At 40.4% G+C, this 25265-nt stretch overlaps 1 protein-coding gene across 3 annotated transcripts in view; it reads right to left on the minus strand.

Moving 5' to 3' along the window:
• Window positions 1-12485: 12485 nt before the first annotated feature.
• abcc10 (ATP-binding cassette, sub-family C (CFTR/MRP), member 10) overlaps window positions 12486-25265 on the minus strand; it is a 114603-nt gene continuing 101823 nt past the window's right edge. For 2 of the 3 annotated variants that reach the window (XM_047044313.1, XM_047044312.1), the window contains exons 20-22: window positions 13425-13522; window positions 13214-13326; window positions 12486-13109 (exon numbers count right to left, since the gene is read on the minus strand). In XM_047044313.1, coding sequence (XP_046900269.1) covers window positions 12974-13109; window positions 13214-13326; window positions 13425-13522 — 347 coding nt within the window. In that variant the 3' untranslated portion in view covers window positions 12486-12973. Of the gene's footprint in view, window positions 13110-13213; window positions 13327-13424; window positions 13523-25265 lie in introns of those variants that run through there. The other variant, XR_006957902.1, reaches the window with a different exon arrangement.

The raw sequence follows: 25265 nt of genomic DNA on the forward strand, positions 1-25265 counted from the left end.
GTTTTAGTGTCTAGAGGTTGAGCGCAACCACAAAGTTTTATTTGGAACACTTGACGGTGTTTTGACCAACAAAAAAAAGAATTTTTTATTATTATGTTTTGGTTGTTCACAACGTGTGCTTGTTTTGGCTACCCTCAATGCTTTGGGGCTATCTTGTTGTTATTATCAGTGACCTATGCACTTTGTAAAGCTTGGAAGTCGCTTTAGAAAAAAGCGTCTGCTAAATGAATAAATGTAAATGTAAAATCAAGTACAAAAAAGGCCGTAGCCTCACACAGGCGAGACATTGCTGCAACTGGAGGTGGACAAGTTGAGACGAGCGTTTCTCCCATGCAATTAAGAATTGCAGCAATTATTGGAGAAACATCGCTGTCTGGAATTGTGTCAGGTGGAGACAGTGACCTAGTCGCAGGTCCTACTGTGTCCAATTCACCGGTGTCTACTCGTGGTCAGGTTGAAGGTAACCAATAATGTGATTTTCAACAGTGTTGTCAATATTGTGGTCATCATTTTATTTGACAGGAAATTATAATCTGCTCTGATGCAGTAATCAAACAATTCCATAAATTGCAGTTAGTGGAGACAGTTACGGAGTCATCCTGGAAGAGGCAAGTCCCCCGCTGCGTCCCACAGTGAGGCACCACACTCCCGCGCCACATCAAGCCATGAACCAAGGGTCCTGACAGACTCAATCCTACAGAAACAAGACAAAATCATCGACTCCATCAAAGATATAAATGAGAAATTAACTGGCATCTGCACTGCACTCAATGACATTAACAAATCCCTACAACAACTGGTTAACTGTGCCAGTCAAATGTTAAATAAATGAGCTAAAGGCATGTGGGCTGTTCTTTTCTTGGGGAGGTACTTACTTGAAAACGTTGAATAATTTCCATCCTCCTTTGAACTGCCAAGGCATTTGGAGGTTGGAAAGGTGGTGCGTCTGGCATCGCTTCGTCAGGTTGGTCTTCCTGATCAAGTGGAATGCCATGCTTCATGTCCATGTTATGTAGTACACAACAGGCCATGACTATGTTGCAAGCCTTTTCCGGTGTAGACTACAAAGCACCCCCAGCAGATGACAAACGGAGCCACCGGCCTTTAACAGTTCCTATTGTGCGTCCACGATCGACCTTGTGCGACTGTGTGCAGCATTATAGGCTCTCTCCTGTGCCGTCACAGGATTGGTAAAAGGAGTCATCAGTCACGGTTTCAATGGATAACCTCTGTCTCCTACAGAGAAACCAATAGGTAAATAGAATACACTAATGGCAAGTACTTGATGCCTGGGCAATACATACCAATAAGCCATCCATCTTGAACAGCTCCCTCCTGTAAGCGAAGACCAACATTGCTGTTCTGCAAAATGAATGAGTCGTGCGTTCCCCCCGGCCATCTCACCACCACATTCAACAAGTTATTTTGCGCATCCGAGATGATTTGCACATCATTGATTGGGAGCCCTTTCCGTTCACGTAATTGAACTTGTTCAGGGATGAGTGCAGTCCACCGCTCCAATTGTGTTTGGGAAGCCGTCGACCGCAAAGAAGCCTTGTTTGACTTCTACCTATTGTGCTACTATATATGTGAAAAGTATGTACTGAAGGGATCTACTGATAATTGCATTTAAAACAGCAGGCATCGTTAGGCTGATGGAGTGAGATGCCAGACCGATCAGCAAGCTCACGCTGAAAAGTGCCCGTCGCCAAGATACCCAAGGTGGATAGCACCTGAATGTGCACTGGAATGGCATTCGTTCTCCTTGTTGGTCTTTGTAGAGTTGGTCTTAGATCCTTGCATAATTACACTAAGGGTTTAGGGAAACAATATCTACTAATGAGCCACTTACTACTTTCTGCAAAGAAGTTATATCTGTCTCTGAAAATGCGCTCTAAGCTAAATTTTTGTGTGTACGAACTGTTGATAAATGAGGCCCCTGGGGTCTCATTAGTCTCATTTATAAAACTCTGCGTAGGATTCTTACTAAAAGTGTATGTACACCCAAAAGCCTAAAATGGCGTATGCCAAACAAAAATCTGATTGATATGACCGTGCGTAAGCAATTTTCCCTTTATAAATCACAGAATACCCACAAGTGTGCGTACGTGAATCTGCATTTTACCCCGCCCCGGAAACTCGCCCATTTTTAACCATAAATGGTCAATGCAAAACACCTCATGAATGGTAATCCAGTATATTCATGACCCTGGCATGCGATTGTTCTTTACGGTGAATCATGGCTCATGACAACTTCTCAGACACTGTTAGCCTATTGGCAGAGGCCGGAAAACCACACCCTGGTGGCCGGTTGATCACTAATAAAAAAAACAGTACGAGTGGCGTCAACTGCAGTGATACAGCGAGTCGAGATACAATTTGAACACAAAAGCGTTTTTTGTTATGAACATTAGGCTAGTCTAATTAAGTCTGGACTGATAACGAGGACGTAGAGTGTAGCGATTGCACAGGAGCTTAACGACTGTATTTCCAGTTTTTGACATATGATATATGCACAGTATTAAATAAATATATTTAGTTATACAATGTGTTCTGCAGTTATGTAAAGGTAGGATACTTCGCAGTCGGGCTCGGGCATCTCCCCCTCCTACACTCCCGAAGTGGAGAATTTGATGGTGAGACAGACAGCGCTGAATTTTGATTTATAATTTGAGTTGGATTTTACAAGGTGTTTATGGAAGAATTATCTCTCAGCACAAGCACAAATAACAGTGCTGGGTTTCTTCATAACGATTAAATTGAGTGAAGAAAACGTGTGAGATAAAACAAATTATATAAATATTACGAGTTATCGTTCTTCCCACATTTACTTTCTGCAGTCTGACTACAGTACTGTCATCTGCGTCGCCAATTCCAACTGTTTCCAAAATATGTGTAGGCCTAGGGGAGGGTCAGAGTTTGCGTGGAGGACCGCACATTCTCCCGTCAAGTTTGTTTTTCATAAATCACAACCTTTGCGTGGAAAGTGGTGTACGCACATTTTCAGCCCTGTTTTGTGCGTAGGCACGCTTTATAAATGAGACCCCTGAACTTCAATGCTACAATCTCAATTTGATGTACTTCTGTTCATGAAGGTCTCATCTACAGGACTGTGGAAACCGCGAACATTTCTCAGCTGGGGGATTTTTTATATTCGAGCTTATGTCTGAGGAGTGCCCCTGTTTTAGAGCTACGTTTTGAGTGCTAACAAACTCCCCATCGCTCTATCCAGCTAGTTAGCTTGCCACGAGCATTCCTCTCTCTGTTCCAGGCGCGGATTAATGCACAGGCTTGCCTAGGCTGCAGCAGCTTGCAGTTGAACTGTGAATGCAGGGTATTTTGTTGCTTTGCTGTTCATAGTTACCTTCTGTTCATAGTAATTGTTTTGAGGCTGTGGAGGCAAAGGGTTATATCTGGTATTCTTTCCACTTACATCTCTTATATACATATGTTGAATATATACGTTCTGTGCTAAAGCTAGCTAGCTTCCGTTTTGCAAAAACAACTCACTCTGGTGGAAGCGTTGAAAATATTTAGAACTCAAGCGTTAGGGCTGCTTCTAGCACTGTAGGAATGTAAAGAAAACACTGTGGCGTTGGCTGTCTCAATGTGTGTTTATGGGGGTGGGGCTCACACAAAGAGCAGCCTAGGGGCCCCTGACCACCTAATCCGCCTCTGCCTGCTTCACTAACAAAGTATGGACAGATGTGCCTTGTTTTCGCTTATTTAATCGGATCGACAAAATCCGTTAACATTAGTGGAAACATACATCTACGAATGTGTGGTGTCAAATATAGGCTACAAAGAAACATTTTTTAATTCCAGCGCGTTCAAACAGTCCCCTCAGTTAAGGTTGGCTAGCAAATTACAGCAGCAGCCTGGCCCTGTGACAGGTGGGGGGAGGGGCACACTTGATAGTGGTATTTTGCTTCCAACTTCCTGTAACCTTGAGCGCTAAACAGTTAATGACATGAAACTCTGAGGTAGGTAAAGTCATCTGCTTGATCAGAGCACCGACCCTAAAGAATGCGTGTTCAGTCATTTATCTCTATATAATATGGATTTAACATTAGTAGACCTAGTAGGATATGTAATCGATCACTCAGAGGCTCCGGTAAATTCCTTCGGAGCGTAGAGATCCACTGTAAGTAACTCAGAGGCCTTAAGTTAAAACTTACTCCAAAAGTCTTATAATCAGTTAGCCGCATCAACCAGACTAGATCAAAGTTTTCACCACCGTAGCTTGATAGATACGTTTCAAGGAGAACAAGTAACTTCAAAAGGCACAATAATAGTTTATTATCTAAATAGTAAGATAATCAATACAATGATAATGAAATATCATCAAATACAAAACATACCTTCAGAGCAATGGTTAACAAAGGTATTCACAATGAAGACTAGGCACCTAACGCACCGGAGCTGTATCATAAACGGAAACTCAAAGTGATTGGTAAAACTTCTTCCTATATATACCCAAACCTGACTAAAATGGGGACACCGGTCATATGAGTGAAAAGTTGTCTGACACATACAAACTCAAATTGGATCATTAATCAAGGCTGCAGTAGACCAACTGGTGCCCTTGCAAGACAAGGGAATATGTTAAACACATGTTGCTGCAGGCACAAACTCTGTAAACCCTGTACATGTACATGTTACAGTATAAAAATTATTACTAGAATATAATACATAAAATAAGAAACAAAAGCATATCAAACATGACATTAAAATCTGTTTAGAACGATGTTTACAAGAACACAACTTTTAATGATCATTTCAGAGTCTTCCTCTGTCCACCTTCCTCTTCAACTGTTGAGATCACCTCTCCAGAGGTGGGTCATTAAGGTGTGATTGTCATTTTAGCATTCATGCAAATCATCGACAGTACCAGACAAGTGTCTGGGTGACCAGTGACAAAGGGGCTGCCAAACAGCCCTACATATGTCTACATATGTACAACTCATTTTTTATACAAACCATTCATTTGTAGCAGATTAACATCTAAAAACATGCAAGCTAGTAGGGCCGAAAACTAGGATTGAGAGAGGTTGATATAAAAAGAGTATAAGAGAATCTGACAAAGCTAAATGAGTATTTCATTTGTTTGATTTGCAATTTTAAACACCTCTATGGGAAAACAAACATTATGGAGATCCATAATTACTAAAGAGCTCTGGCAGTAGTGCAATGATTTGATAATGGTTTGCTACATCAGAACTTGATGACTAACTTGTTGTATTAATTACATCGAGTACAACATTCAAATTAAAGAAGCCAATGACAAAAGGGTCTCAAACAAGCTAGAAGTGGATAGTAGCTTACTTGTGCTTTCCAATCATTATCTAGTTTTGATTGCTATTACCAAGACTTGTAATGCTTAAAAAGCATCAAACTCTAGTCTGCTGTTTTTATACCTTGGTTCTATGAGAAGCCTTTAAAAAACAAGTTCAAACACCGGAGTGGCATCCATGGGCTCATAACTGCTCATCTGTAAATGTAACTGTTTCCTCTGTGTATATGTAAAAAAAACTGTGATATCCCACACTGACAATAAGACTTAAATTTGTCTAACATAAGTCTTACTATAACTTTGATCAGTGCATCAAGCATCTTATTGACAGTGTGGGAAATCTACACAGTACCGTTTACATGTACACAGGGTGAAATGTATTGTGCTATAACATGCAGAGTAGGTCCACATAATGATGTAATTAGTATGTGGACACAAGAAAGTATGTATGTGTTATGGAATATGATGGAATATGATCAAAAAAATAAGTCAAGTTGTAAGTAAGACTTTATTATATAGCACTTTTCATACAAGAATTGCAGCTCAAAGTGCTTTACATAAAACCAACAAAAACATTAATAAAAGTGTTGATCTAACTAGCCACACTCTATCTGCGGTCTCTCGAATCCGTCTTAGATCCGAGCTGCCACTTGCAGTTTCTAATACACAAACATGACAAGGGGGTAGACAGGACGGGAATACATTTTCAGCATAACATGAGGAGAGAGAGGAGAAAAAAAGGCAACACCCAGACTATGCTCCTAGAAGAGTAAGGTGTGGGAACAGGCAAAAAACACCTTAGCACATAAGCACTTACATTGTACAACATTACAGAACCACATGACTTGCAACGGGGAGGGGGGAGGGGTATGGACAAGCAGCATCTGGACCTGCAGCCATATAGGCGCTGGTCACAGACCCGCCAGCCACACCGGGGGAACAAGCAGGCGAAGGCGTTGGATAGGGGAAGGGGTGTGTATGAGTGTGCCTGGGTTGGCGCCTTCGCCTAGGCCACCATCAGTCAGATTCTCAGTTCGCAGATAGTATTGCCATGGAGACATCCTTGGTCATGACCCAAGACAGAGACGCAATCCACAGGTGAAAGTTAGTGTATGAGTAGGCCTGGGTTGTCACCATCGCCTAGGCCACAATTAGACAGTTCTCAGTTCGCAGATTGTATTGCCATGGAGACAGCCTTGATCAGGTCCCAGACAGAGACAACAATCCTCAGGTGTCTGTTGGAAGGGGGTAGGGAATACAAGAGAAGTCTCGCTGCAGCGCTCTTCAGGGGAGTTGTTGTTCCAGCAACAGCCTTGGCCAAAGCCTGTGCTGGTTAGGGTGCCAAAAGCAGATAAGATTGGGGTTGTTTGGTCGAGTAGCCGCATTCCAATGTGCACGTCTACTCCTTTTTCCACCGGTGTCTGTCGGTCCAATCATGTCGGCCAGCCTTAGGGGGCTTCTTTTTTTTTACAGCCGTAGCCATTTCCTTAATTTTTAATATATGCCAGGGCAACTCCTAATTCAATCAGCAAAAGTGATTGGATTAGGATCACTTTTGTAATCGTGGTTCCAAATAGGTAGATGTCTTCAATGTCCTCCACGGAAAGCTCCACTGGACACCCGGCGCATCCATCGAGTAGCCAGCTGCGAACGTCCCGTCAGGACAGTCAGGCTCCCCCAAACCCAAGATGGTGTCAATTGCATTAAGAGACCAGCTGATCAAATCCATGTTTTTTAATTTGGAGAGCAGTGCAGAGAGAGTCTCTCAGTATAAGACACAAGACACAGGACTAGACAATACGATAGAAGCCAAGCAGGGAAGGTCAGGGGAGGAGAGGGAGAAAATGCGACCGCCTTCGTCGAGAGCCAAAGAAAGAAGCGTGAGTGACCATCCTTGTCGTCTGGCTCAAAGAAACAACAAGAAGACAGGGGACAGTTTCATGGTTGCAGATGAGTAGTACCGAGTCTACAAATGTTGTTCAGATATATGAGGATGTAGTTGATCGGTTTGCCTCGAAGAACGACAACTCAACAGTGATTGACTAGTTATTTTTAAAAGGCTTCTCGGAACAATGGCAACAAAAAAAGAGACTGGATGGTTGAATGCTTTTCAGCCCTAATCTCAATCAACCTCCTCCCTTGATGTATCATACTCACTCATCATGTCTTTGCTTTATCAAATCTTTCTCAAAAGATTGCTACCAGTGCTATAGGCCTGTTGTAGATGTTGACAACACATATCTTGTGTCTTAGAAGAGGTACATCATACCTTGGAAATGTGTACTGTAGCTACCATCACTACAGTTACACTGGTGTCTGTCTAGTGTGTGATTTAAAGTGTAAATGAGAGTAGTTTCCTAAACAAACTAAAACGGCATATTTGAGACTACACAAAACAGATGTAGTGTCACTATTTAAGCAAATCCACCAAAAAAACACCAATGCCTGTGTGAATACCGTCCTGTATGTTATATATATATATTTTCCAGTTGGGACTTTTGAGATATTTGAGTTGATGCCCCGATGAGTGCCCGCACGGTCCGTGTACTTTGCGGCCAATGGATTTTCGTTTTGAAATGAGAAAACCAAAATAGGGAAGACTACCATTTAGAAATAGGAAAACAAAAAACGGAAAACTAAACATTTTCCGTTTTTAGTTTTGATAATAGAAAACGAAAAAACTACCCGTTATCAGATTTTCTTGGAAATCGGGAAGTAATACAAATCCGTGTATCATTCGTTCTTTCATTTTTCAATTGATAAACCAAAAACTATTAGTTTTTCCGTTATTCAATTGAGAAACCAAAAACGAGAAACCAAATCGAAAAATGGGGCACTAACCGAAAATTATTTAGAAATTTTGTTTTTGGGGACCCGGAAGTTGTTACTCATACACCCGTTGGCTGTGCGCAGTTTGCAGTGTAACCAGCGCGAGAAACCATGGAAACGAACGGAGAGCGTCCACCAGAAAAACACAAGGAAGAATGTGGATAGTTAGGTCCCAAACTTGAAATGGAATGTTTGCACTTTCAGTGTATATTTTATTGTATGTATTGTACTTGTCATGCCAACAATGTTAATAAAATGATCAAATGCATTCAGTGGCACTCATTATTCCTCTTATTTTCACCGAAAAAATTTGGTTAGTGGAAATTCTGATTGTTACCATAGCCACATTGGCTGGTGATCAGAAAGGTTAATTTAGAACCCTGATGACAACGCAAAAAATCTTCAGGACCTTCCGGGTAAGCCTATCTATTTTTGCTTATAAACCCAGCGCTGCGCTAAAAACAACTGTGAGTAACAGTGGTACGGTGTCGACACCATGGCCTCAATGGAACGTTACTTTGATGTTATTATGGATTTATTCACCAAAAACAACATTTCTAAATCATTTTCGGTTAGTGCCCCGTTTTTCGATTTGGTTTTTCGATTTGGTTTTTCGTTTTTGGTTTCTCAATTGAATAACAGAAAACCGTAGTTTTTGGTTTATCAATTGAAAATGAAAGAACGAATGATACACGGATTAAAATAGTGTGTGGAAATCTTCTTTCTCAATTTTGCGTAGATTCTTGTGTTGTGACCCGGAAGTTGCTCCCACGAGCTTGACAGTCACATATTCAGGATGTCAGCAGAGGGTGCATAGGAGAGCAGATGAACGATAAAATTGGTCGCAGAGCAATAGACCAATTATCACCCTAAGTCACACAACTGTCAAGCAGGCGCAACTGCGCATGTCGGTTGCAAAAAACGAACTTCTCCCGGGTCTATTACACTTGGAGGGTCGATCAGGTCATCATATATGTCTGGCTACTGGATTGCAGGGCTTGACATTAACCTTTTGAGGCATTTGTCTTTTGGACAAGTGCCTCCAAAGGACAAGTGCCCCCAAGTACTTGTCCTTTGGACAAGTACATTTACGTTTCACTTGTCTATGCACAAGTCACTTAACCCCGATACCTTTAAATAGCCTGACCAAGTGATCGGGCAAAACTAGCCTGGCTAACAGAGGTCGCTTTCTCAGGCAAATGATGAATGAAACAGGTTTGGTTAAAGAAATCCGAGATGCTGGCTAGCAAGCTCGTATCTACAATAGGCAGTCCTCCCAGACGTTTTTGGTGTAGAATGGAGTGAAGTACAACATTGTGCACACTGCCAGTGAGCGACCCGAGTCTGACTGATGCTAACGTCAAAACGGGGATGCAAGTCTCACTCAGATTGCCAGTTTTAAACAAATCACAAAAATAATTGGACCAGCTGGCTAAAAGCAGAATTCCCATATCTCTTGAAAGCTGCCCTGCTCGACTTTTTGGATGTAGAATTGACTGTAAAACTGTTAAATTATGAACTTAGTTACATGACAAGAAGACATGGCTGCCGTCCGACTATGCGGTCTAACGGGCGACATCTTCACTCAAATTTCAAGACTTTCGTGATCCAAATCAAAATTCTGATGTGACAGATCAATGGGGAATCGCTTTCTCTCTTAAAGGCTGTCCTCCTTGACCTTTTTGGCCTTTTTAAATCTAACTATTTGTATGATCCGTGGGGTCCTTTTGCTGTTTTAAATGCTATCCTTTCCCGGTTTTCTGCAGCCACATTGCGCGCGCATCCCGAATGTTTACAAACAAATAATTGGTCTATAGAGCCTCAATGCAAAATTTGATTACATCGGACTGAAGCATGTTTCCAGAGTCTCATCAGCCACCTCACAAAATAAAGAAGGTTCTACCAGAGCCTGTTTAGAGATTTATATATTATATTAGACATATTATATTAGACATTCTCTGGTTTTAAACCAAATTGTAATATTTTTCTAAGAAAGTCAGCGACGGGATATATTTTATAAATTATTTAAAAGTGAGTTTCTTTGATTTTTGGGGAATGGGCCATTTTTTTTATGGATAATGCAACCATATTCGGAACCTGTACACACAATCCTCTGTTATCATTTTTTTTTTAAAGCATCACTAATATATGTATTATTACATTTACTGTCAAATAAAGTACAATCATTTATAAAAACATTTGGTAAAGGTCTTATTCTTACATATAACAATGTGCTTTGAACTAACTGTAATAATGGTATCGGTATTGCTTTACAGATCTTGTTGTATTCTCTATAATTACAGTTTAAATTATATTTTTTTGAAGAAAGCTTTATATTCCAAAAGGTTACCAGACATCTAAATTATTACATCATTCACAAACACAATGCCCTTTTCATACCAATCATAGCCTATTTAAACAATGATTTCCTATTGATTACAATGACCCTATTGTTCCTTAATGAACACATTTTTTAAGATATACATTTTTAGGCTCGAAGTTGATTGGTTCTGAAATGTTTAAGGTCAAATTTTTTAGGGGGCTCAAATTAGAGCAACCTGCATTTTTTTTTTCCGTTGAAATATAAATTCATATGTGAATTCTGTGTTGTTTAAATTTCAATATTAAGTATTCAAATCCTTTTAAAATTTAAAACATTATGTCACCGATTTTCTTCCATACAAATGGCAGCGCGCCCTCTGCTGACATCCTGAATATGTGGACCAGAGTGACTGTCAAACTCGTGGAAGCAACTTCCGGGTCACAACACAAAAATCTATGCAATATTGAGAAAGAAGATTTCCACACACTATTTTACTTCCCGATTTCCATGTTTAAGCACATCAAAGAAAATCAGATAACGGGTCGTTTTTTCGTTTTCCGTTTTCTATTATCGAAACAAAAAAAGAAAAATGGGTAGTTTTCCGTTATTTGTTTTCCTATTTCTAAATGGTAGTCGGGAAACAGCTGGTTTCACGATTTTGTTTTTTAAATTTCAAAACTAAAATCCATTGGCCGCAAAGTACACGGAACATTCATTGCAATGAAAAGCTTAATGGAACTCGGTCACTTGACACAAAATGACAACATTTGGCGTGTCGGACGTTTTAGAATTGTTTATGTGATGTGTTCCCATCGTATTTAAGACTACATATTTTACAAACAAGAGGTCTGTTAATGTAACTCTATACATATCTCACTCGAAACGGCTAATCAGCTAACATGTTAAAGTACGCTACATCCAAAGTCAGTCGTAAAACTAGCCTCTTTTTCACAAACTGCTGATTAACAGAAGTAGCTTCGAGGTAAAATTTAAAACCTTTAAAAACGTCTAAATTTAGCAAATATTTTTGATATTATTGTGCACACGTATTTCAATATAGTTAATATTTGATTTAAGTCCCTAATAGTTAAGAATAACTATTAAAACGTATTTCAGTAAAAACGCTCAAACGGGTTTGTCCTCCCTACATTGTTCGGGGCGTCATTACAGATAACCTATGGGGTTGTTGAGTACACGCTCTTGGGTCGTGTAAGTAACTGCCATCGTACAGCAGCTTGGGCTGCTTCGACTCTTCACATCAGGCCTGCACCGTCAGAGACCTTTATTAGCACTCGGTACCGAGTAGGGACATTTATTGATTGATAACATTGCCAGCTGTTGTAATGTTTATTTGATAATGACACTAATTGTGTTTATTACTGTGTTCCATTTACATTTACATCCAGAGCAACTTACAGTAAGTAAAGGGACATTCCCCCGAGGCAAGTAAGGTTAAGTGCTTTGCCCAAGGACACAACCTCATTTGGACAACCTCAGAGCCAGAAATCGAACCGGTAACCTCCTGATTAGTAGCCCGATTCCCTAACCACTCAGCCGTCTGACTCCCTGGTAGCGCTGTTGATGTGAAAACCTACTGTTTGTGGTTAACAGCACTTATGGATGGTTATTGTTCTTTCTTTTTGTATTTGATACTAGAAAAGTATTAATATATTTCATAATCTTGCAACTATTGTCCCATGGTTAATAGTTTTATGACCCACCTAATCATTACATGGATCACCCTTTTCAATTTATCCTATTGTTTTTTCGTTCCTAGTTAGTGTAAGCTTGCACCGTCTTATCTCAAAAGTATTATCGATTGAAGTAGCCTGTCACGCACTCTACACATATTGTAGACATTATACATGTTTACTTTAGTTACACCCTCATACTGTGGTTTATTAGCCTACTTAGTTTAGAGTTTAAGTAAACAAACTTGGGCGCTGGCGTTACACAATAGTGACCAAAACATAGCACCACTAGGGACCATCAAATACCCAGGTTAGAATGAAAAAAGATTTACTGAAGTCACTGAATGACTCACTTATACCTTTTATTTAGTTTACCTTCATTTAAATGTCAAAATACAAAGTTTTTCATATAAATATACAGCAGTTCAAACCTCCCTCATTAGATTAAATTAAAGGCTGTAAACAAGTTATTAACAATACATTTATATTTCTTTGACCTATTTAAGTATTGGAATTATACGTTAACTGTGGTAACTGTTCCAACTCTATGCAGTTAAAAACCAGCAGACCAGGTCATCAGTAAAATGTGATGTTTTTTGTGTTTGTCAAGACTTACTTTTTACTGTACTATCCTTTTTATTACAACTATACAATGTTGCTATGGTTCTTTATTACATTTGGAATATTTGGAGTGTCATAGGAGCAGTGGTCACAGCCATCTCTAGCAGGTATAATCTACCTCTGGCAATAGTGGTTTGCCAAAATGTTTGGCCATTGGGAGCTTGTGTGGCGATTCCATTGTTGTCCCTATAACATTCAGCACCCTGTGGCTTCTGCTCATTCACCTTTCCCATCAATCAGGTGGAAAAACATGGAGTCAGCTTGTTGGTAGAGTGCTTCAGGGGTGTCAAACTCCACCACTTTTCCAACATGCATTATTAGGACCCTGTCTGAATCCATGATGGTGTTGACCCTATTGATGGTAAGAATAATAATTGAATGATTTTTAAATGGAACAAAGACATGTAACAGAATTTTTTTCCTATTTGTTATCATGCCACAGTTTTGTGCCATTACCTGTGAGCAATGGTAAGAACAGTCTTGTCATGAAACCTTTCCCTGATTGTTTGTTGAATCAACTTGTCAGTCTTATGATCAACACTAGCGGTAGCTTCATCGATGCACAGAATCTAGAGGCAACAGGGTCAGTTAGTTACAAGACAATGGTAGGGAATGCAACCAATACAAAACCTTTTTAAGAGCATTAATGGTGCAGACAAACTCTTACATTGGCATTGGTCAGTAGAGCTCTAGCTAAACACAACAGCTGTCTCTGGCCCAGGGAGAAAAACATCCCTCTCTCTCCCACCTCACCGTCAAGCCCACCTGAGGAATACAGAGGGGTTAAAGAGGTATGTATTTTACAAAAACTTTGTACATTAATCACTTACATTTCACCATTTGTTTGTTTTTATCTGTATAACCAAACCTTCAACACAATGACAATCTGATCACCTCAGTAAGACACAGTACTGCAGACCAAATCAGTACAAGAACCCTGACTGCATTATACAAAGCCTTATCTCTCTGGAGGAGCTTCAAAAGGTTGATACGAGACCCTCTCCCTCCCTCCCCAAGGGGTAGATTAAAATGGCCAATCTTCCTCAGCCTCTAGAGAGGAACCCAGGACAAAGAGATCTTCCAAAACTGACCTTTATGAATGTACGAACATCTTTCAAAGACTACACTGTTCATGGACACTGCAAGGACGATATGTGGATGTGAGATAATGTGTGCTATTCTTCCTTTCTGTGTTGATTTTTTTTGTTTTAATTTATCTTCATGTAACATTAACTTTTATGTTTCATGTTACATGTATCCCGATTTATTGTAATCTACTAACAAAACCATTTATCAATGTTGTGTAGATACATTATTAAGTACAACCCCAATTCCAATGAAATTGGGACGTTGTGTAAAACGGACATAAAACCAGAATACATGCATTTGCAAATCCTCTTCAACCTATATTCAATTAAATACACTACAAAGACGATAAATTTAATGTTCAAACTGATAAACTTGATTGTTTTTTGCAAATATTGTCTAACTTTGAATTTGATGCCTGCAACACGTTTCAAAAAAGCTGGGACGGGCAACAAAAGACTGGGAAAGTTAAGGAATGCTCAAAAAACACCTGTTTGGAATATTCCACAGGTGAACAGGTTAACTGGAAACAAGTGAGTGTCATGATTGGGTATAAAAGGAGCATCCCCGAAAGGCTCAGTCATTCACAAGCAAGGATGGGGCGAGGTTCACCACTTTGTAAACAACTGCGTGTGCAAATAGCCCTATAGTTTGAGAACAACATTCCTCAACGTACATTTGCAAGGAATTTAGGGATTTCATCATCTACGGTCCATAATATCATCAAAAGATTCAGAGAATCTGGAGTAATCTCTGCACGTAATGCTTGTGACCTTCGATCCCTCAGGGTGCACTGCATTAAAAACCGACATCAATGTGTAAAGGATATTACCACATGGGCTCAGGAACACTTCAGGAAACCATTGTCAGTTAACACAGTTTGTCGCACCATCAACAAGTGCAAGTTAAAACTATACCATGCAAACGAAAGCCATATATAAACAACACCCAGAAATGCCGCCGGCTTCTCTGGGCCTGAGCTCATCTGAGATGGACTGATGCAAAGTGGAAAAGTGTGCTGTGGTCTGACGAGTCCACATTTCGAATTGTTTTGGGAAATTATGGACGTTGTGCCCTTCTGGCCAAAGAGGAAAAGGACCTTTCGGATTGTTATCAGCGCAAAGCTCAAAAGTCAGCATCTGTGATGGTATAGGGGTGTGATAGTGCTCATGGCATGGGTAACTTGCACATCTGTGAAGGCACCATTAATGCTGAAAGGTAAATGCAGGTTTAGGAGCAACATATGCTGCCATCCAAGCAACGTCTTTTTCAGGGACGTCCATGTTTATTTCAGCAAGACAATGCCAAGCCACATTCTGCACGTGTTACAACAGCGTGGCTTCGTAGTAAAAGAGTGCAGGTACTAGACTGGCCTGCCTGCAGTCCAGACCTGTCTCCCATTGAAAGTGTGTGGCGCATTATGAAGCGCAAAATATGACAACGGAGACCCCGGACTGTCGAGCAACTGAAGTTGTACATCAAGCAAGAATGGGAAAGAATTCCACATACAAAGCTTCAACAATTAGTATCCTCAGTTCCCAAACGCTTATTAAGTGTTGTTTAAAGGAAAGGTGATGTAACCCAGTGGTAAACATGTCCCAGCTTTTTTGGAACGTGTTGCCGGCATCAAATTCTAAGTGAGTGAATATTTGCAACAAAATATTAACGTTTGTACATTAAATATCTTGTCTTTGTAGTGTAATTAAATGGAACATAGGTTGAAAAGGATTTGCAAATCATTGTATTCTGTTTTTATGCATGTTTTACACAACGTCCCAACTTCATTGGTGGCCAAGCAGCAAACCTGCGGAGCCACTTAAGTGTTTCTTCCTTTTCTTTTTATTGGTGACCAAGCCGCGAAGCCAATTAAGTGTTTCTACTTTTTCTTATTGGGTGTGCTTTGCCTTCGGCCAGGGCACAACCTTTGTTCTCTCATATATATATTATTCTTGTTCAGCACTCTCGTTTTCCTGTTTCTCATTGTTTTCCTGTTTCTTTCCATGTCCTTTAACTAGTCCTGCATACTTTCACCGATTCTTACAATTTTGGTATCAAAACGATCAGCTAATTCAGGAAATGTGTGCTCTATCTTTATTTAGGTATTTCTCACTTTTATAGTTTTTAAAATAATTAGGTTTTTGTGCAAATTATTCTCCCTTTAAAAGTTATGGTAAATCGTTTCAAATCATTCCAAAAATTCCTCCTCTTTTAAACTTAACTACTTCAGCATACTTTCAGCTAGAGGCACCATTCAACCTCTAAAATGTTCACAAGACATTCAGCTATTCCCGAATGATTGAGCTTTTTCAAATATTCAACAATTTTGAATTATGACAGTTTCAAATACATTAAAATGTTTGCTCCTTCTAGATTTTTGTGAATGAGCAGCCAGCAGAGTAGCACACACTCTGCTGGCAGCTCTTTTTCTGATATTAAACTAAATTGTCAAACAAATTCCTCTAACTTTCATATAGTTTAACTTACAGAAACAAATTATACCTTAAAATGTAGGAAACATCTTTCAGCCAATGTAACTACTAAAGAGCTCAAATTTACAGATTTTCAGCTATGAGCCTTGATGCGAGAACAGTCTTTCAAATTCACTTACCAACTTCAATGGAGAGGTGGGTAAAATTTGTCAGAGAAAGCGAAAGAAACAAGATTTAGAAACTGCCGGTAGAGTCGTATTTCTGACCACAGACATAAAGGACATCTGGTTTCGGCAGTCTTGGGTCTCGGAAAGTATCCTTATTTTTTGGGATTGGACGTACATTTTGCGTCTAGGTTAACTTGTTTGAGGTGTGGATTCTAGCTACATTTCTGTTATTTTCTCTTACGGTGTGTTTACACTGCAGTGACTCGAGCTCTGCTAATTTTCAATAGAGCCAGGCAAATTGCTTGCGTGGTGCATTGTGGGTAGCGACGCAACGCGATCAAGTTGAGATTTTCTCAACTTTATGCAAACGAAGAGCGATTTTCGCGATGGCAAATCGGAGTGTTTTCTTGTTTCTCGTATTGTAGTGTTACGGTCGTCGTTGTCTAGGGGGGAATATTAAAGCTAAACCAGATGCTACACTAAACAGCGGCAGGCCCCAACAGGTGGAAAGTGGAAAGAGAAGACGGGAACACTCACCCCATTCAAGTAGACTCCCACCCCGGTCTCCAGGACAGCGCATGCCGCCGTTCGGTTTGGCGGATAGCTCGCTCGCGGTTGGTCGGGTTGATCAGATTAGATAAATGGTCTATACATTAAGCACGGCGTGTGCAACAGAAATATGGATCGTCATGAAAACCCAGGGGAACAACCGGTCGGCATCGATAGTGACGTTCTCTCACAACATCTCTGAGGTTCCCCCCCCATCTTTCCGCCAGCCGGGAGTTTAAAAACAATAAACTCCTCCCCTTAATTACCCGGGCCCCAATCAGGACACCGTTCCACTCCCCTTTCCAATCACCACCATGTGCATGGCCACCGCGCCACTGAAGTGTTATATTTAAAAGTTACTCTCGAAAAGGACTCTAAACCTCCCTCTCACCCCGCCACTAGGCGTGCACGTAACACGTAGCAACCATGGTAAATATTTCTAGCTTTCAGTTTTTTAGATGGAGGAGAAACTAATCGCCTGTGTGGCTGCATATCCAGTCCTGTACGATACGTCTCTGTATTTGTACAAATACATGGCGCAGGGTTTCCGACCTTGTCGGTGCTCCTGGTGGATTTTTTGTACTTTCAAATTCAGTCTCTCCTCACATTACATAACTTCGTACTGTGGTAACTAGCTAGTTAGCCCGGCTGGAACTCCCTAGTCGTATCGACAAATTAGCAGAGACTTTGAGTAGTATAATAAAACGTTTTTACACATGTCAACGTGTATGTCTATTAAACAGTTTAGTATTTTGTATACAAGTTGTATTTTGATCGATGTTGCGAGTACGTAAACCCAAGTCTGCACACTTGGCCATGACAACTACAACAGTGACTTTAGAGAACTACAATTCTATAATCTGTTTGATACGCCCCCGAGCGTGGTGAACTGTGGGAAGGCGAGCGATGTCAAGCGATTCGCGTTGCTGCAGTGTAAACGCACTGTTATAGTCGAGCTAGCGCGATTGCTCTCCATAACTAAAAACTGCTTTTTTTCCCACAATCGACCAGATTGGCCAAACAAGATATGTACATTGAGCTTAAAGTGTACATAATCTAGCTAGATCTTTTCTATAAGCTCAAGACTGTCATAGCTGACTGTTACGAACAGCCAAACCGGGGCTGGGGTAAGTAAGTGTTTGCTGCAGCTGGCGTTAATCCTACGAACAAACTAACCGGAAAGTTTAATTGACGATATTGAACACAGATGTTAAGTAACTTACATTTACATTTAGTCATTTATCAGACGCTCTTATCCAGAGCGACTTACAGTAAGTACAGGGACATTCCCCCCGAGGCAAGTAGGGTGAAGTGCCTTGCCCAAGCACACAACATCATTTGACACGACGGGGAATCGATCCGGTAACCTTCTGATTACTAGCCTGATTACGACTCCCTCACCGCTCAGCCATCTGACTCAACTTGTCCTTACTCTAAATATCTTCTCCATTTTCAATTTGAAGCAGTAAATCTAACACAGTAGGAATTCTCCCTCGACATCCGCTCGCTCCGCTTTGACTAACAAATATGTTTTTCTCAGTCCACCATCAGGGTTCGTATGGTCATGGAAAACCTGGAAAAGTCATGGAATTTTTAAATGGTTATTTCCAGGCCTGGAAAAGTGCTTGAAAAAAATGTAATCCCAAAAGTTTCGGAAAAGTCATGGAAAGTTGTTATCATATTTTCATGTTGTTCATTTACGCTGAGTTTTAAATAATTCACATGCGTTTAAAAGAAATACGTTAAAAATGTAAGCAGGCATACGCTCTCATACTAACTGAAAAGTTAGATGGCCATAGCAACAGTAACTCAGAGAAGCGCGAGGGATAATTCAAAATGCCAGGAAAGTGTAGCTTTAACGATGCTTGGCTACAAATGGAAAGATACATTAAACAGACAAAGACCCGGCAAAATGTCGGTTGTGTGGTGGAAAATCATTAGACATTTCAAACATGGGAGAGCCGGCATTAACTAGCCATTCACAAGGTAGCAAACATCAGAGCGCTGCTGCTAGCAAAGCTACAGCAGCACCCATCACCGGCTTTCTCACCACAGGGAGGTCCACTGCTACGCCTACTAGCAGCAGGGGTCGATAACCGATGCTGTGACAAAAAATGAAGTCCTAACTGCGGAGGTAATGTGGGCTGAAGGGGTTTATTTTCTCGACTATGACCGGCGTTCTATACATTATGCCGCTTATTACACGCCTACTTGTCAAAAAAACAACTTAACACAGTGTCTTTTTACAATTTATTTGTTACCGTTCGTAGTGTTGATCAGCAGAAAAATAGTTTGACGTTGAACTTCATAGACGTTGAACATTCTTTAGGCTTCAAATCAGCTGACGTCGCTAAGCAACGGAGTACGCTGGGGTTGAAAAGTTACCGGACTGCTTGCGGAGTGCTACAAAAGATGTGAATCTGAGGCAAAAAGGCCACTTCCATTGACAGCGGTCAAATATGCATAGCAAAGTTCAAATGTAAAAAAATTGTTCACCGAAGAACGTTGGGAAGCCCCATTTAGGTGAATGGAGCATTCTACAGTATTACGAACAGCGGTGTAATACAACGTTTTAACGTATACACCAAGATTTTACAAAAAGTTTGGTCATGGAAATTTGGTTTAAAGTCATGGAAAAGGCATGGAAAAGTCATGGAAATCCGTTGGTCAAAATGTGTATGAACCCTGACCATACATTAAACAAGCTAATTTTCGAGCACTTTCAATACAAGAAACAGGCCTTGTTAGAGTTGATATATATATCCAAGCTTTCAATTATTCCTTTCCTTCTAATATCAGAGTACATACCAATGGTCATATTGGCTTCTTTAAATATATATTTGTTTACAGTTGAACTTATTTACACTGTATTGTTCAGCACTGTTCTTTTTTACAGTACTGTTTTACAGTAGTTTGTTTTTCAATGCTAATTCAGCTTCACGTCCTTCCACAAGTACTGTCCAGCTCTGAAAAGAGTTCCAGCCACTACATTTCTGCAAATGTTTCCCTTTTCTCAACTTATTTAGCATCTTTAGGTGACTTCATTTTATAAGGATTGAAAGATAATTAATCAGAATTCATCTCCCATCTCCTTCTTTAAACCTTTAACATTTTCTAATAGGGCTTATAACTTTTTTTCAACCATTTAATAAATTCTGCCTTTTTTCCAGCAAGTTGAAATCATTCCAGTGTTGTCCTTTTACCTTAAAATTTGTTCAACTCAGACTTCAGCAACTGGTTTTCTGCCATATTTTCAAATTTTCCTGCAGCAAATTTTTCGGAATTTTCTCCTTTTTGTTTAGCATTGTTCTTCTCTTTTCTTCTGTTTTCTGCCTTCATCTTGCCTTTTGAAAATCCAGCAAAAAAGAATCCGCAACATTTTCACATTTGTATGCATTGTTTCTATTCTTTCTGATTTTTTTACTTTTGTTTTTGCATTTTTCTCCTCTTTTCTGTACTTTTCTGCCTTCATCTCGCTGCAGGTCCTTTCTAACATACATTTCAGGGCTTTTGAAACCTGAGCAAATGACTTTCTACAACAACAAAAAAATTATTCTGAATTATTTCTCTGTTTGCATTTTTCTTCTCTTTACTGTAGTTTTATGCTGTTATTCTTCCTTAAAAAGTAATGGTAAATCCTTTCAAATCATTATTGTAATGTTGCTCCAGCCCCTTTCAAAAATACCTTTTGGTTGCGTTGAAGCTTCAGCTTATAACTTTCTAGGAAATGTTCGCTTTTTGAGGATGGTCAGCTATCCCCATTCAGGTTTTCAGCATTCTCACTGCTGTTTCGCAGGAACAGCCTTTACTAGTTATTATTTCTTTTTGTCCCCCTAAGCCTCAGTCAATATTTGGACTACACAGACAACCTAGGTATCAAAAGTTTTGTCTTGGTAGCGATTGAGTTGCTTGTATTTTTATTTACGTTCCGTTGCACAGTTTAAGTAAAAATTTAGTTTTTGTGGCGAAAAGTGAAGCTAACGGTGGCTAACTTGCTAGCCACAGTCACTGACACTACTAAAGTCACTAACATCACGAAAACTCGCGTGACTATCTCGAGCAGAACATTAGCAGCTCGTTAACTTCTGGGAGATAGCTAGGCTATCTGCTTTACTGCAATGCAGCTGCAGAAACGCCACAAGCAAAGAGGCCTGGGTTATAACTATTTGCTAATTTTATCTTGTGACATGACACACAATTGTGATGTGTAATGTACAGTATAAGCTGATATTATAAAGGAGGTACATCTATTTTCGGAAACAGTAGTCTACTATTTCCCTGAAGCATTACCAAATTATCATTACCTGTGGTTTCAAACCAGTGTAGCTCACTGCAATGCTGTAGCCTAGTCTATAGCTACGTAGCTGACAAAAACATCTCCACAGGCACCGCTGTTTACAGTAGGAAGTCAAACGGCGGCATGTGTTTGGCACTACCCTTACTTAAATCAAAAGTCTTTCAATAGGTGAAACTATCTGACTAGTGACTCCTAACCTGAACTCCATTGCCACAGCCTAAACGTTATCAAACTGTTCATGAAAATAATTAATTTCAGCCTAAACCGTACAACGGAACGTTGAATCGAATTCAACCAAAGCAATCGCTACCAAGACGAACACAGTCTAGTACTGTACTGTAGTAGTACAATTTACCGGGGCAGCTTCTCCACACAGGGCTATATCGCATTTTGCCTTGTTACTGACAATGATCGCTACCACTGAGATTTTTATGAATGAGGGATTTTCCCCTAAATAAATGTCAAGCTTATTTACGTTTTTGGGGGCATATTTTCAGTTAGCAGATGGTACTATTTGAATCGCGATTTCATCTGAGATAGCTACTGCTGGTAACGTTGTCAGAATAAGCTTCAAAGGGGGTTCTTTATTGAATGCAATATGAGTAGGCTAAATGCCTGAAAATATCACTAGCAGGGAAAAGGACGGTTAAGTCATAGAGATTAAGTAAATTTTTACACCGGTCTGCCAAATGTATTTGTTTTGATTCAACTATGAGGCTGCTGATCACCATCTTGCAGGGGAAATGAGAAGAAAACTATTTCATATATATTATTATATACATATATATTTTTATTATAATTCTTTTCCCACCCCTAAAAAAACGGGACTATTTGCACTACATAGACAACGTTGGTGTCAAAATGTTTGTCTTGGTCCCGATTGAGTTGCTTGTATTTTTATTTACGTTCCGTTGCATAGTTTAGGAGGTTACAACGTTTTTGTCGCAAAAAAGTGTATTTTGTCAACGAAGGGTACTCTGCTAGCCTACGTCACTACGTCAGCACACGTTAGCAACGACGCATGGATACAACGTCATAAAGACGTTCAGGCGCGCAAGCTGGAGCTTGGATTATGAGTGAAAAATACCACTCCCAAAAATTCTCAACCATTGGACTTTGTTGAGAAAGCTATTTTGATTGGAACTGCAATCTCGGATCTTTGAGTTAGGTCGTGAAAGTCTTTGTAATTTGAGCGAGTGCGGGTTGCCCGTGAGACCGCCTAGTCTTTTAGGCAGCAGCCATGCTAGAAAGCGTCATGGTAGTATTTACGTAATTTTGTAGTTCAATTTTTTTTTTGTAGTTCAATTTTCACGAAAAAACAGAAAGATGGAAATGTTATGACGATATGACTATTGTGAAGACAGCCAGGTGGTGAGATTTTTATGTAGGTTTCTGTAAAAACTTTGATTTGTTTGCTACGTGAGAGCCCAGTCAGCCTCCATGGAAGATTGCGGCAGCTGTTGTCGATCTGCGTCTGATGAGTATTTTCGTAATTTCGTACCAGGGTCAATTCTACATCAAAAGGGAGATCAGTGTTATGGCGATTGCGAAGACAACCAGCGGGTCAGCGTATTTTTGTATTTTGTGTAAAACTTGGAATTTGATTGAGACCGCGTCTTGTTTTAACGTTAGCCTTATGGTGCGTGTCCACTGCAGCAGAGCGGGCGGCGAGTGGGTGTCGGACTCCAATTCATTTTCAATGAAAGTGGGCGTTGACGCTCCTGAGGGCATTGTGGGAGCATACGCGCGCGTCAACGCCCGGTTAAATTGAGAATGGATTGGAAGCCGCCGCTCCGCGCCGCTGTAGTGGACTCGCACGGTTAGAGTCAGACTCATCTTTATGTCGCCCACTGGCAATGGCAATGTGTAGTAGTCTACTGTATTCAATGCCACGGCTAAACTTTATTATGTAAAAAGAAACGTTCACATTTCCGGCGCTTTCAAACAATCAGTGAAGTTTGGCTAGCAACAGCAGCTAGCTTGACTGTAGAAAACTGCTTTTTAATTAGCCATGTCCCCTTAAATTAATATTAAACTTATTTACGTTTTGGGGGGCATATTTTCAGTAGGCAGACGGTACCATTTGAATCGCAATTCCATCTGAAATACTACCAGTGTCGCTGTAACGTTGTTACAGTAGCTTGTTTCAAAGGGGGTTCGCTTGTTTCAAAGGGGGTTCGCTTGTTTCAAAGGGTGTTCTTAATGATTTATGCACTAATACCCCTTTTCCACCAACGCATTTTGGGAGCCGGTTCGGAGCCGGTGCCTAATCGCGAACCAGTTCTTCCTCTTTCGACAGACTGGGAACCGGAAAAGTGGTTCGTACGTGGTTCGCAACGAGCACCACTTCGGAGCTGGTCTAGTTTACGAACCAACAAAGAACCGCTTGGGGCGGGGTTACCGTGACCAACAAAACGCTTTGGCCGCCATTGCAAAGTTTTTACAATTCATATTTCAGCTAAACGGTACTTGTAAATCAGAATCTGAATGAAAATGTATCGAGAAGTGGGCAGTGTAGTTGCTGAAAATGTGCTTATTTTATTGATGAAACTGGTCATTTGTAAATTTGTTCCTACTTTTATTATTCTCGATTGTAATGTAAACATTCGGAATGCGCGCGCAATGTGGCTGCAGAAAACCGGCAAAGCATAGAATTTTAATGGCAAAAGGACCACACGGATAATACAAATGATTTGGGTCACAAAAGTCTTGAAATTTGAGTGAGAATGTTGCCCGGTACAGACCGCATAGTCGAGTGGCAACCATGCTCCGAACTGGCTCTAGCACCAGCTCTGAACTAGCTCCCGGTTCACTTTGGTGGAAAGGGGGTATAAGAGTAGGCTAAATGCTTGAAAATATCACTAGAAGGGAAAACGGACCCACCTGAAAACAGTGGCCATTTCTTTAAGACTGCAAGGAAAGCTCAGCTTCCCCTAACATAAAAAAAAATCATGGTCAAATATTTACTATTGTGTTAACATTTTAACTGCGTTAGAACACGTTCATATCGAAGAGGAGTTTGTTCAGTATCAGCTACATATATTAGCAGGTCGACTGACTGATTTCCATTTCATACATTCCCGTAGCACCACAGTGCATTTCCCTGAGGAAGCTCAGCTTCAATGGACTTCAATGGGGCTGCTGTGGACAGTTGTTTTCAGTGCTTCAAAACTATACGGTCATTGGATGAATGCTGCAATTATGTCCCGCCTTGGACGCTCAGCGTCTCTGGGGGTAAATGGAGAAGTGGGCTGGCCTGGACGCTTGGCTTCCGCGTGATGATTGGAGGGTCTGTCGAAAGACTGCATCTCCTTTTAAGTGACAGCAATTTTGTACTATAAAAAGTCACCAAAGCTATTCAAGCTCGGTTTCCCGTAACATTTAAACATATTAATGGTCAAATATTTACTATTGTGTTTACATTTAAATTTGTTAGAACACGTTCATATCGAAGACCAGTTCGATCAGAATCAGCTACATATATTAGCAGGTTGACTGACTGATTTCCGTCTCATACTTTCCCATAGCGCCACAGTGCATTTCCCTGTGGAAGCTCAGCTTCCATGGACTTCAATGGGCCTGCTGTGAACAGTTGTTTTCAGTGCTTCAAAGCTATACGGTCATTGGATAAATGATGCGATTATGTCCCGCCCTGGGGGTGAACGGAGGAGTGGGCTGGGCTGGACGCTGGGTTTCCGCGTGATGATTGGAGGGTCTGTCGAAAGACTGCATCTCCTTTTGATTGACAGCGATTTTGTACTACAAAACTCGCCGAAGCTATTCAAGCTCAGTCTCATCACGCATTTTGCAACTGTAGTTGAAAGACAAACCGCGGCAACCTATTTCTTGGTATTTGCTTGGCGAAATTGCTAGCCAAATTTCATCATACATTTCATATCACATTCCTTGTTTTAGTTTAACCTAATTCCCACATTTCCTTCAGGCTTAATATTTTTTCTTTAGTTTGTTCATTCATTCAT

The sequence above is a fragment of the Hypomesus transpacificus genome, chromosome 21, assembly GCF_021917145.1.
Source record: "Hypomesus transpacificus isolate Combined female chromosome 21, fHypTra1, whole genome shotgun sequence".
Classification (NCBI taxonomy): domain Eukaryota; kingdom Metazoa; phylum Chordata; class Actinopteri; order Osmeriformes; family Osmeridae; genus Hypomesus; species Hypomesus transpacificus.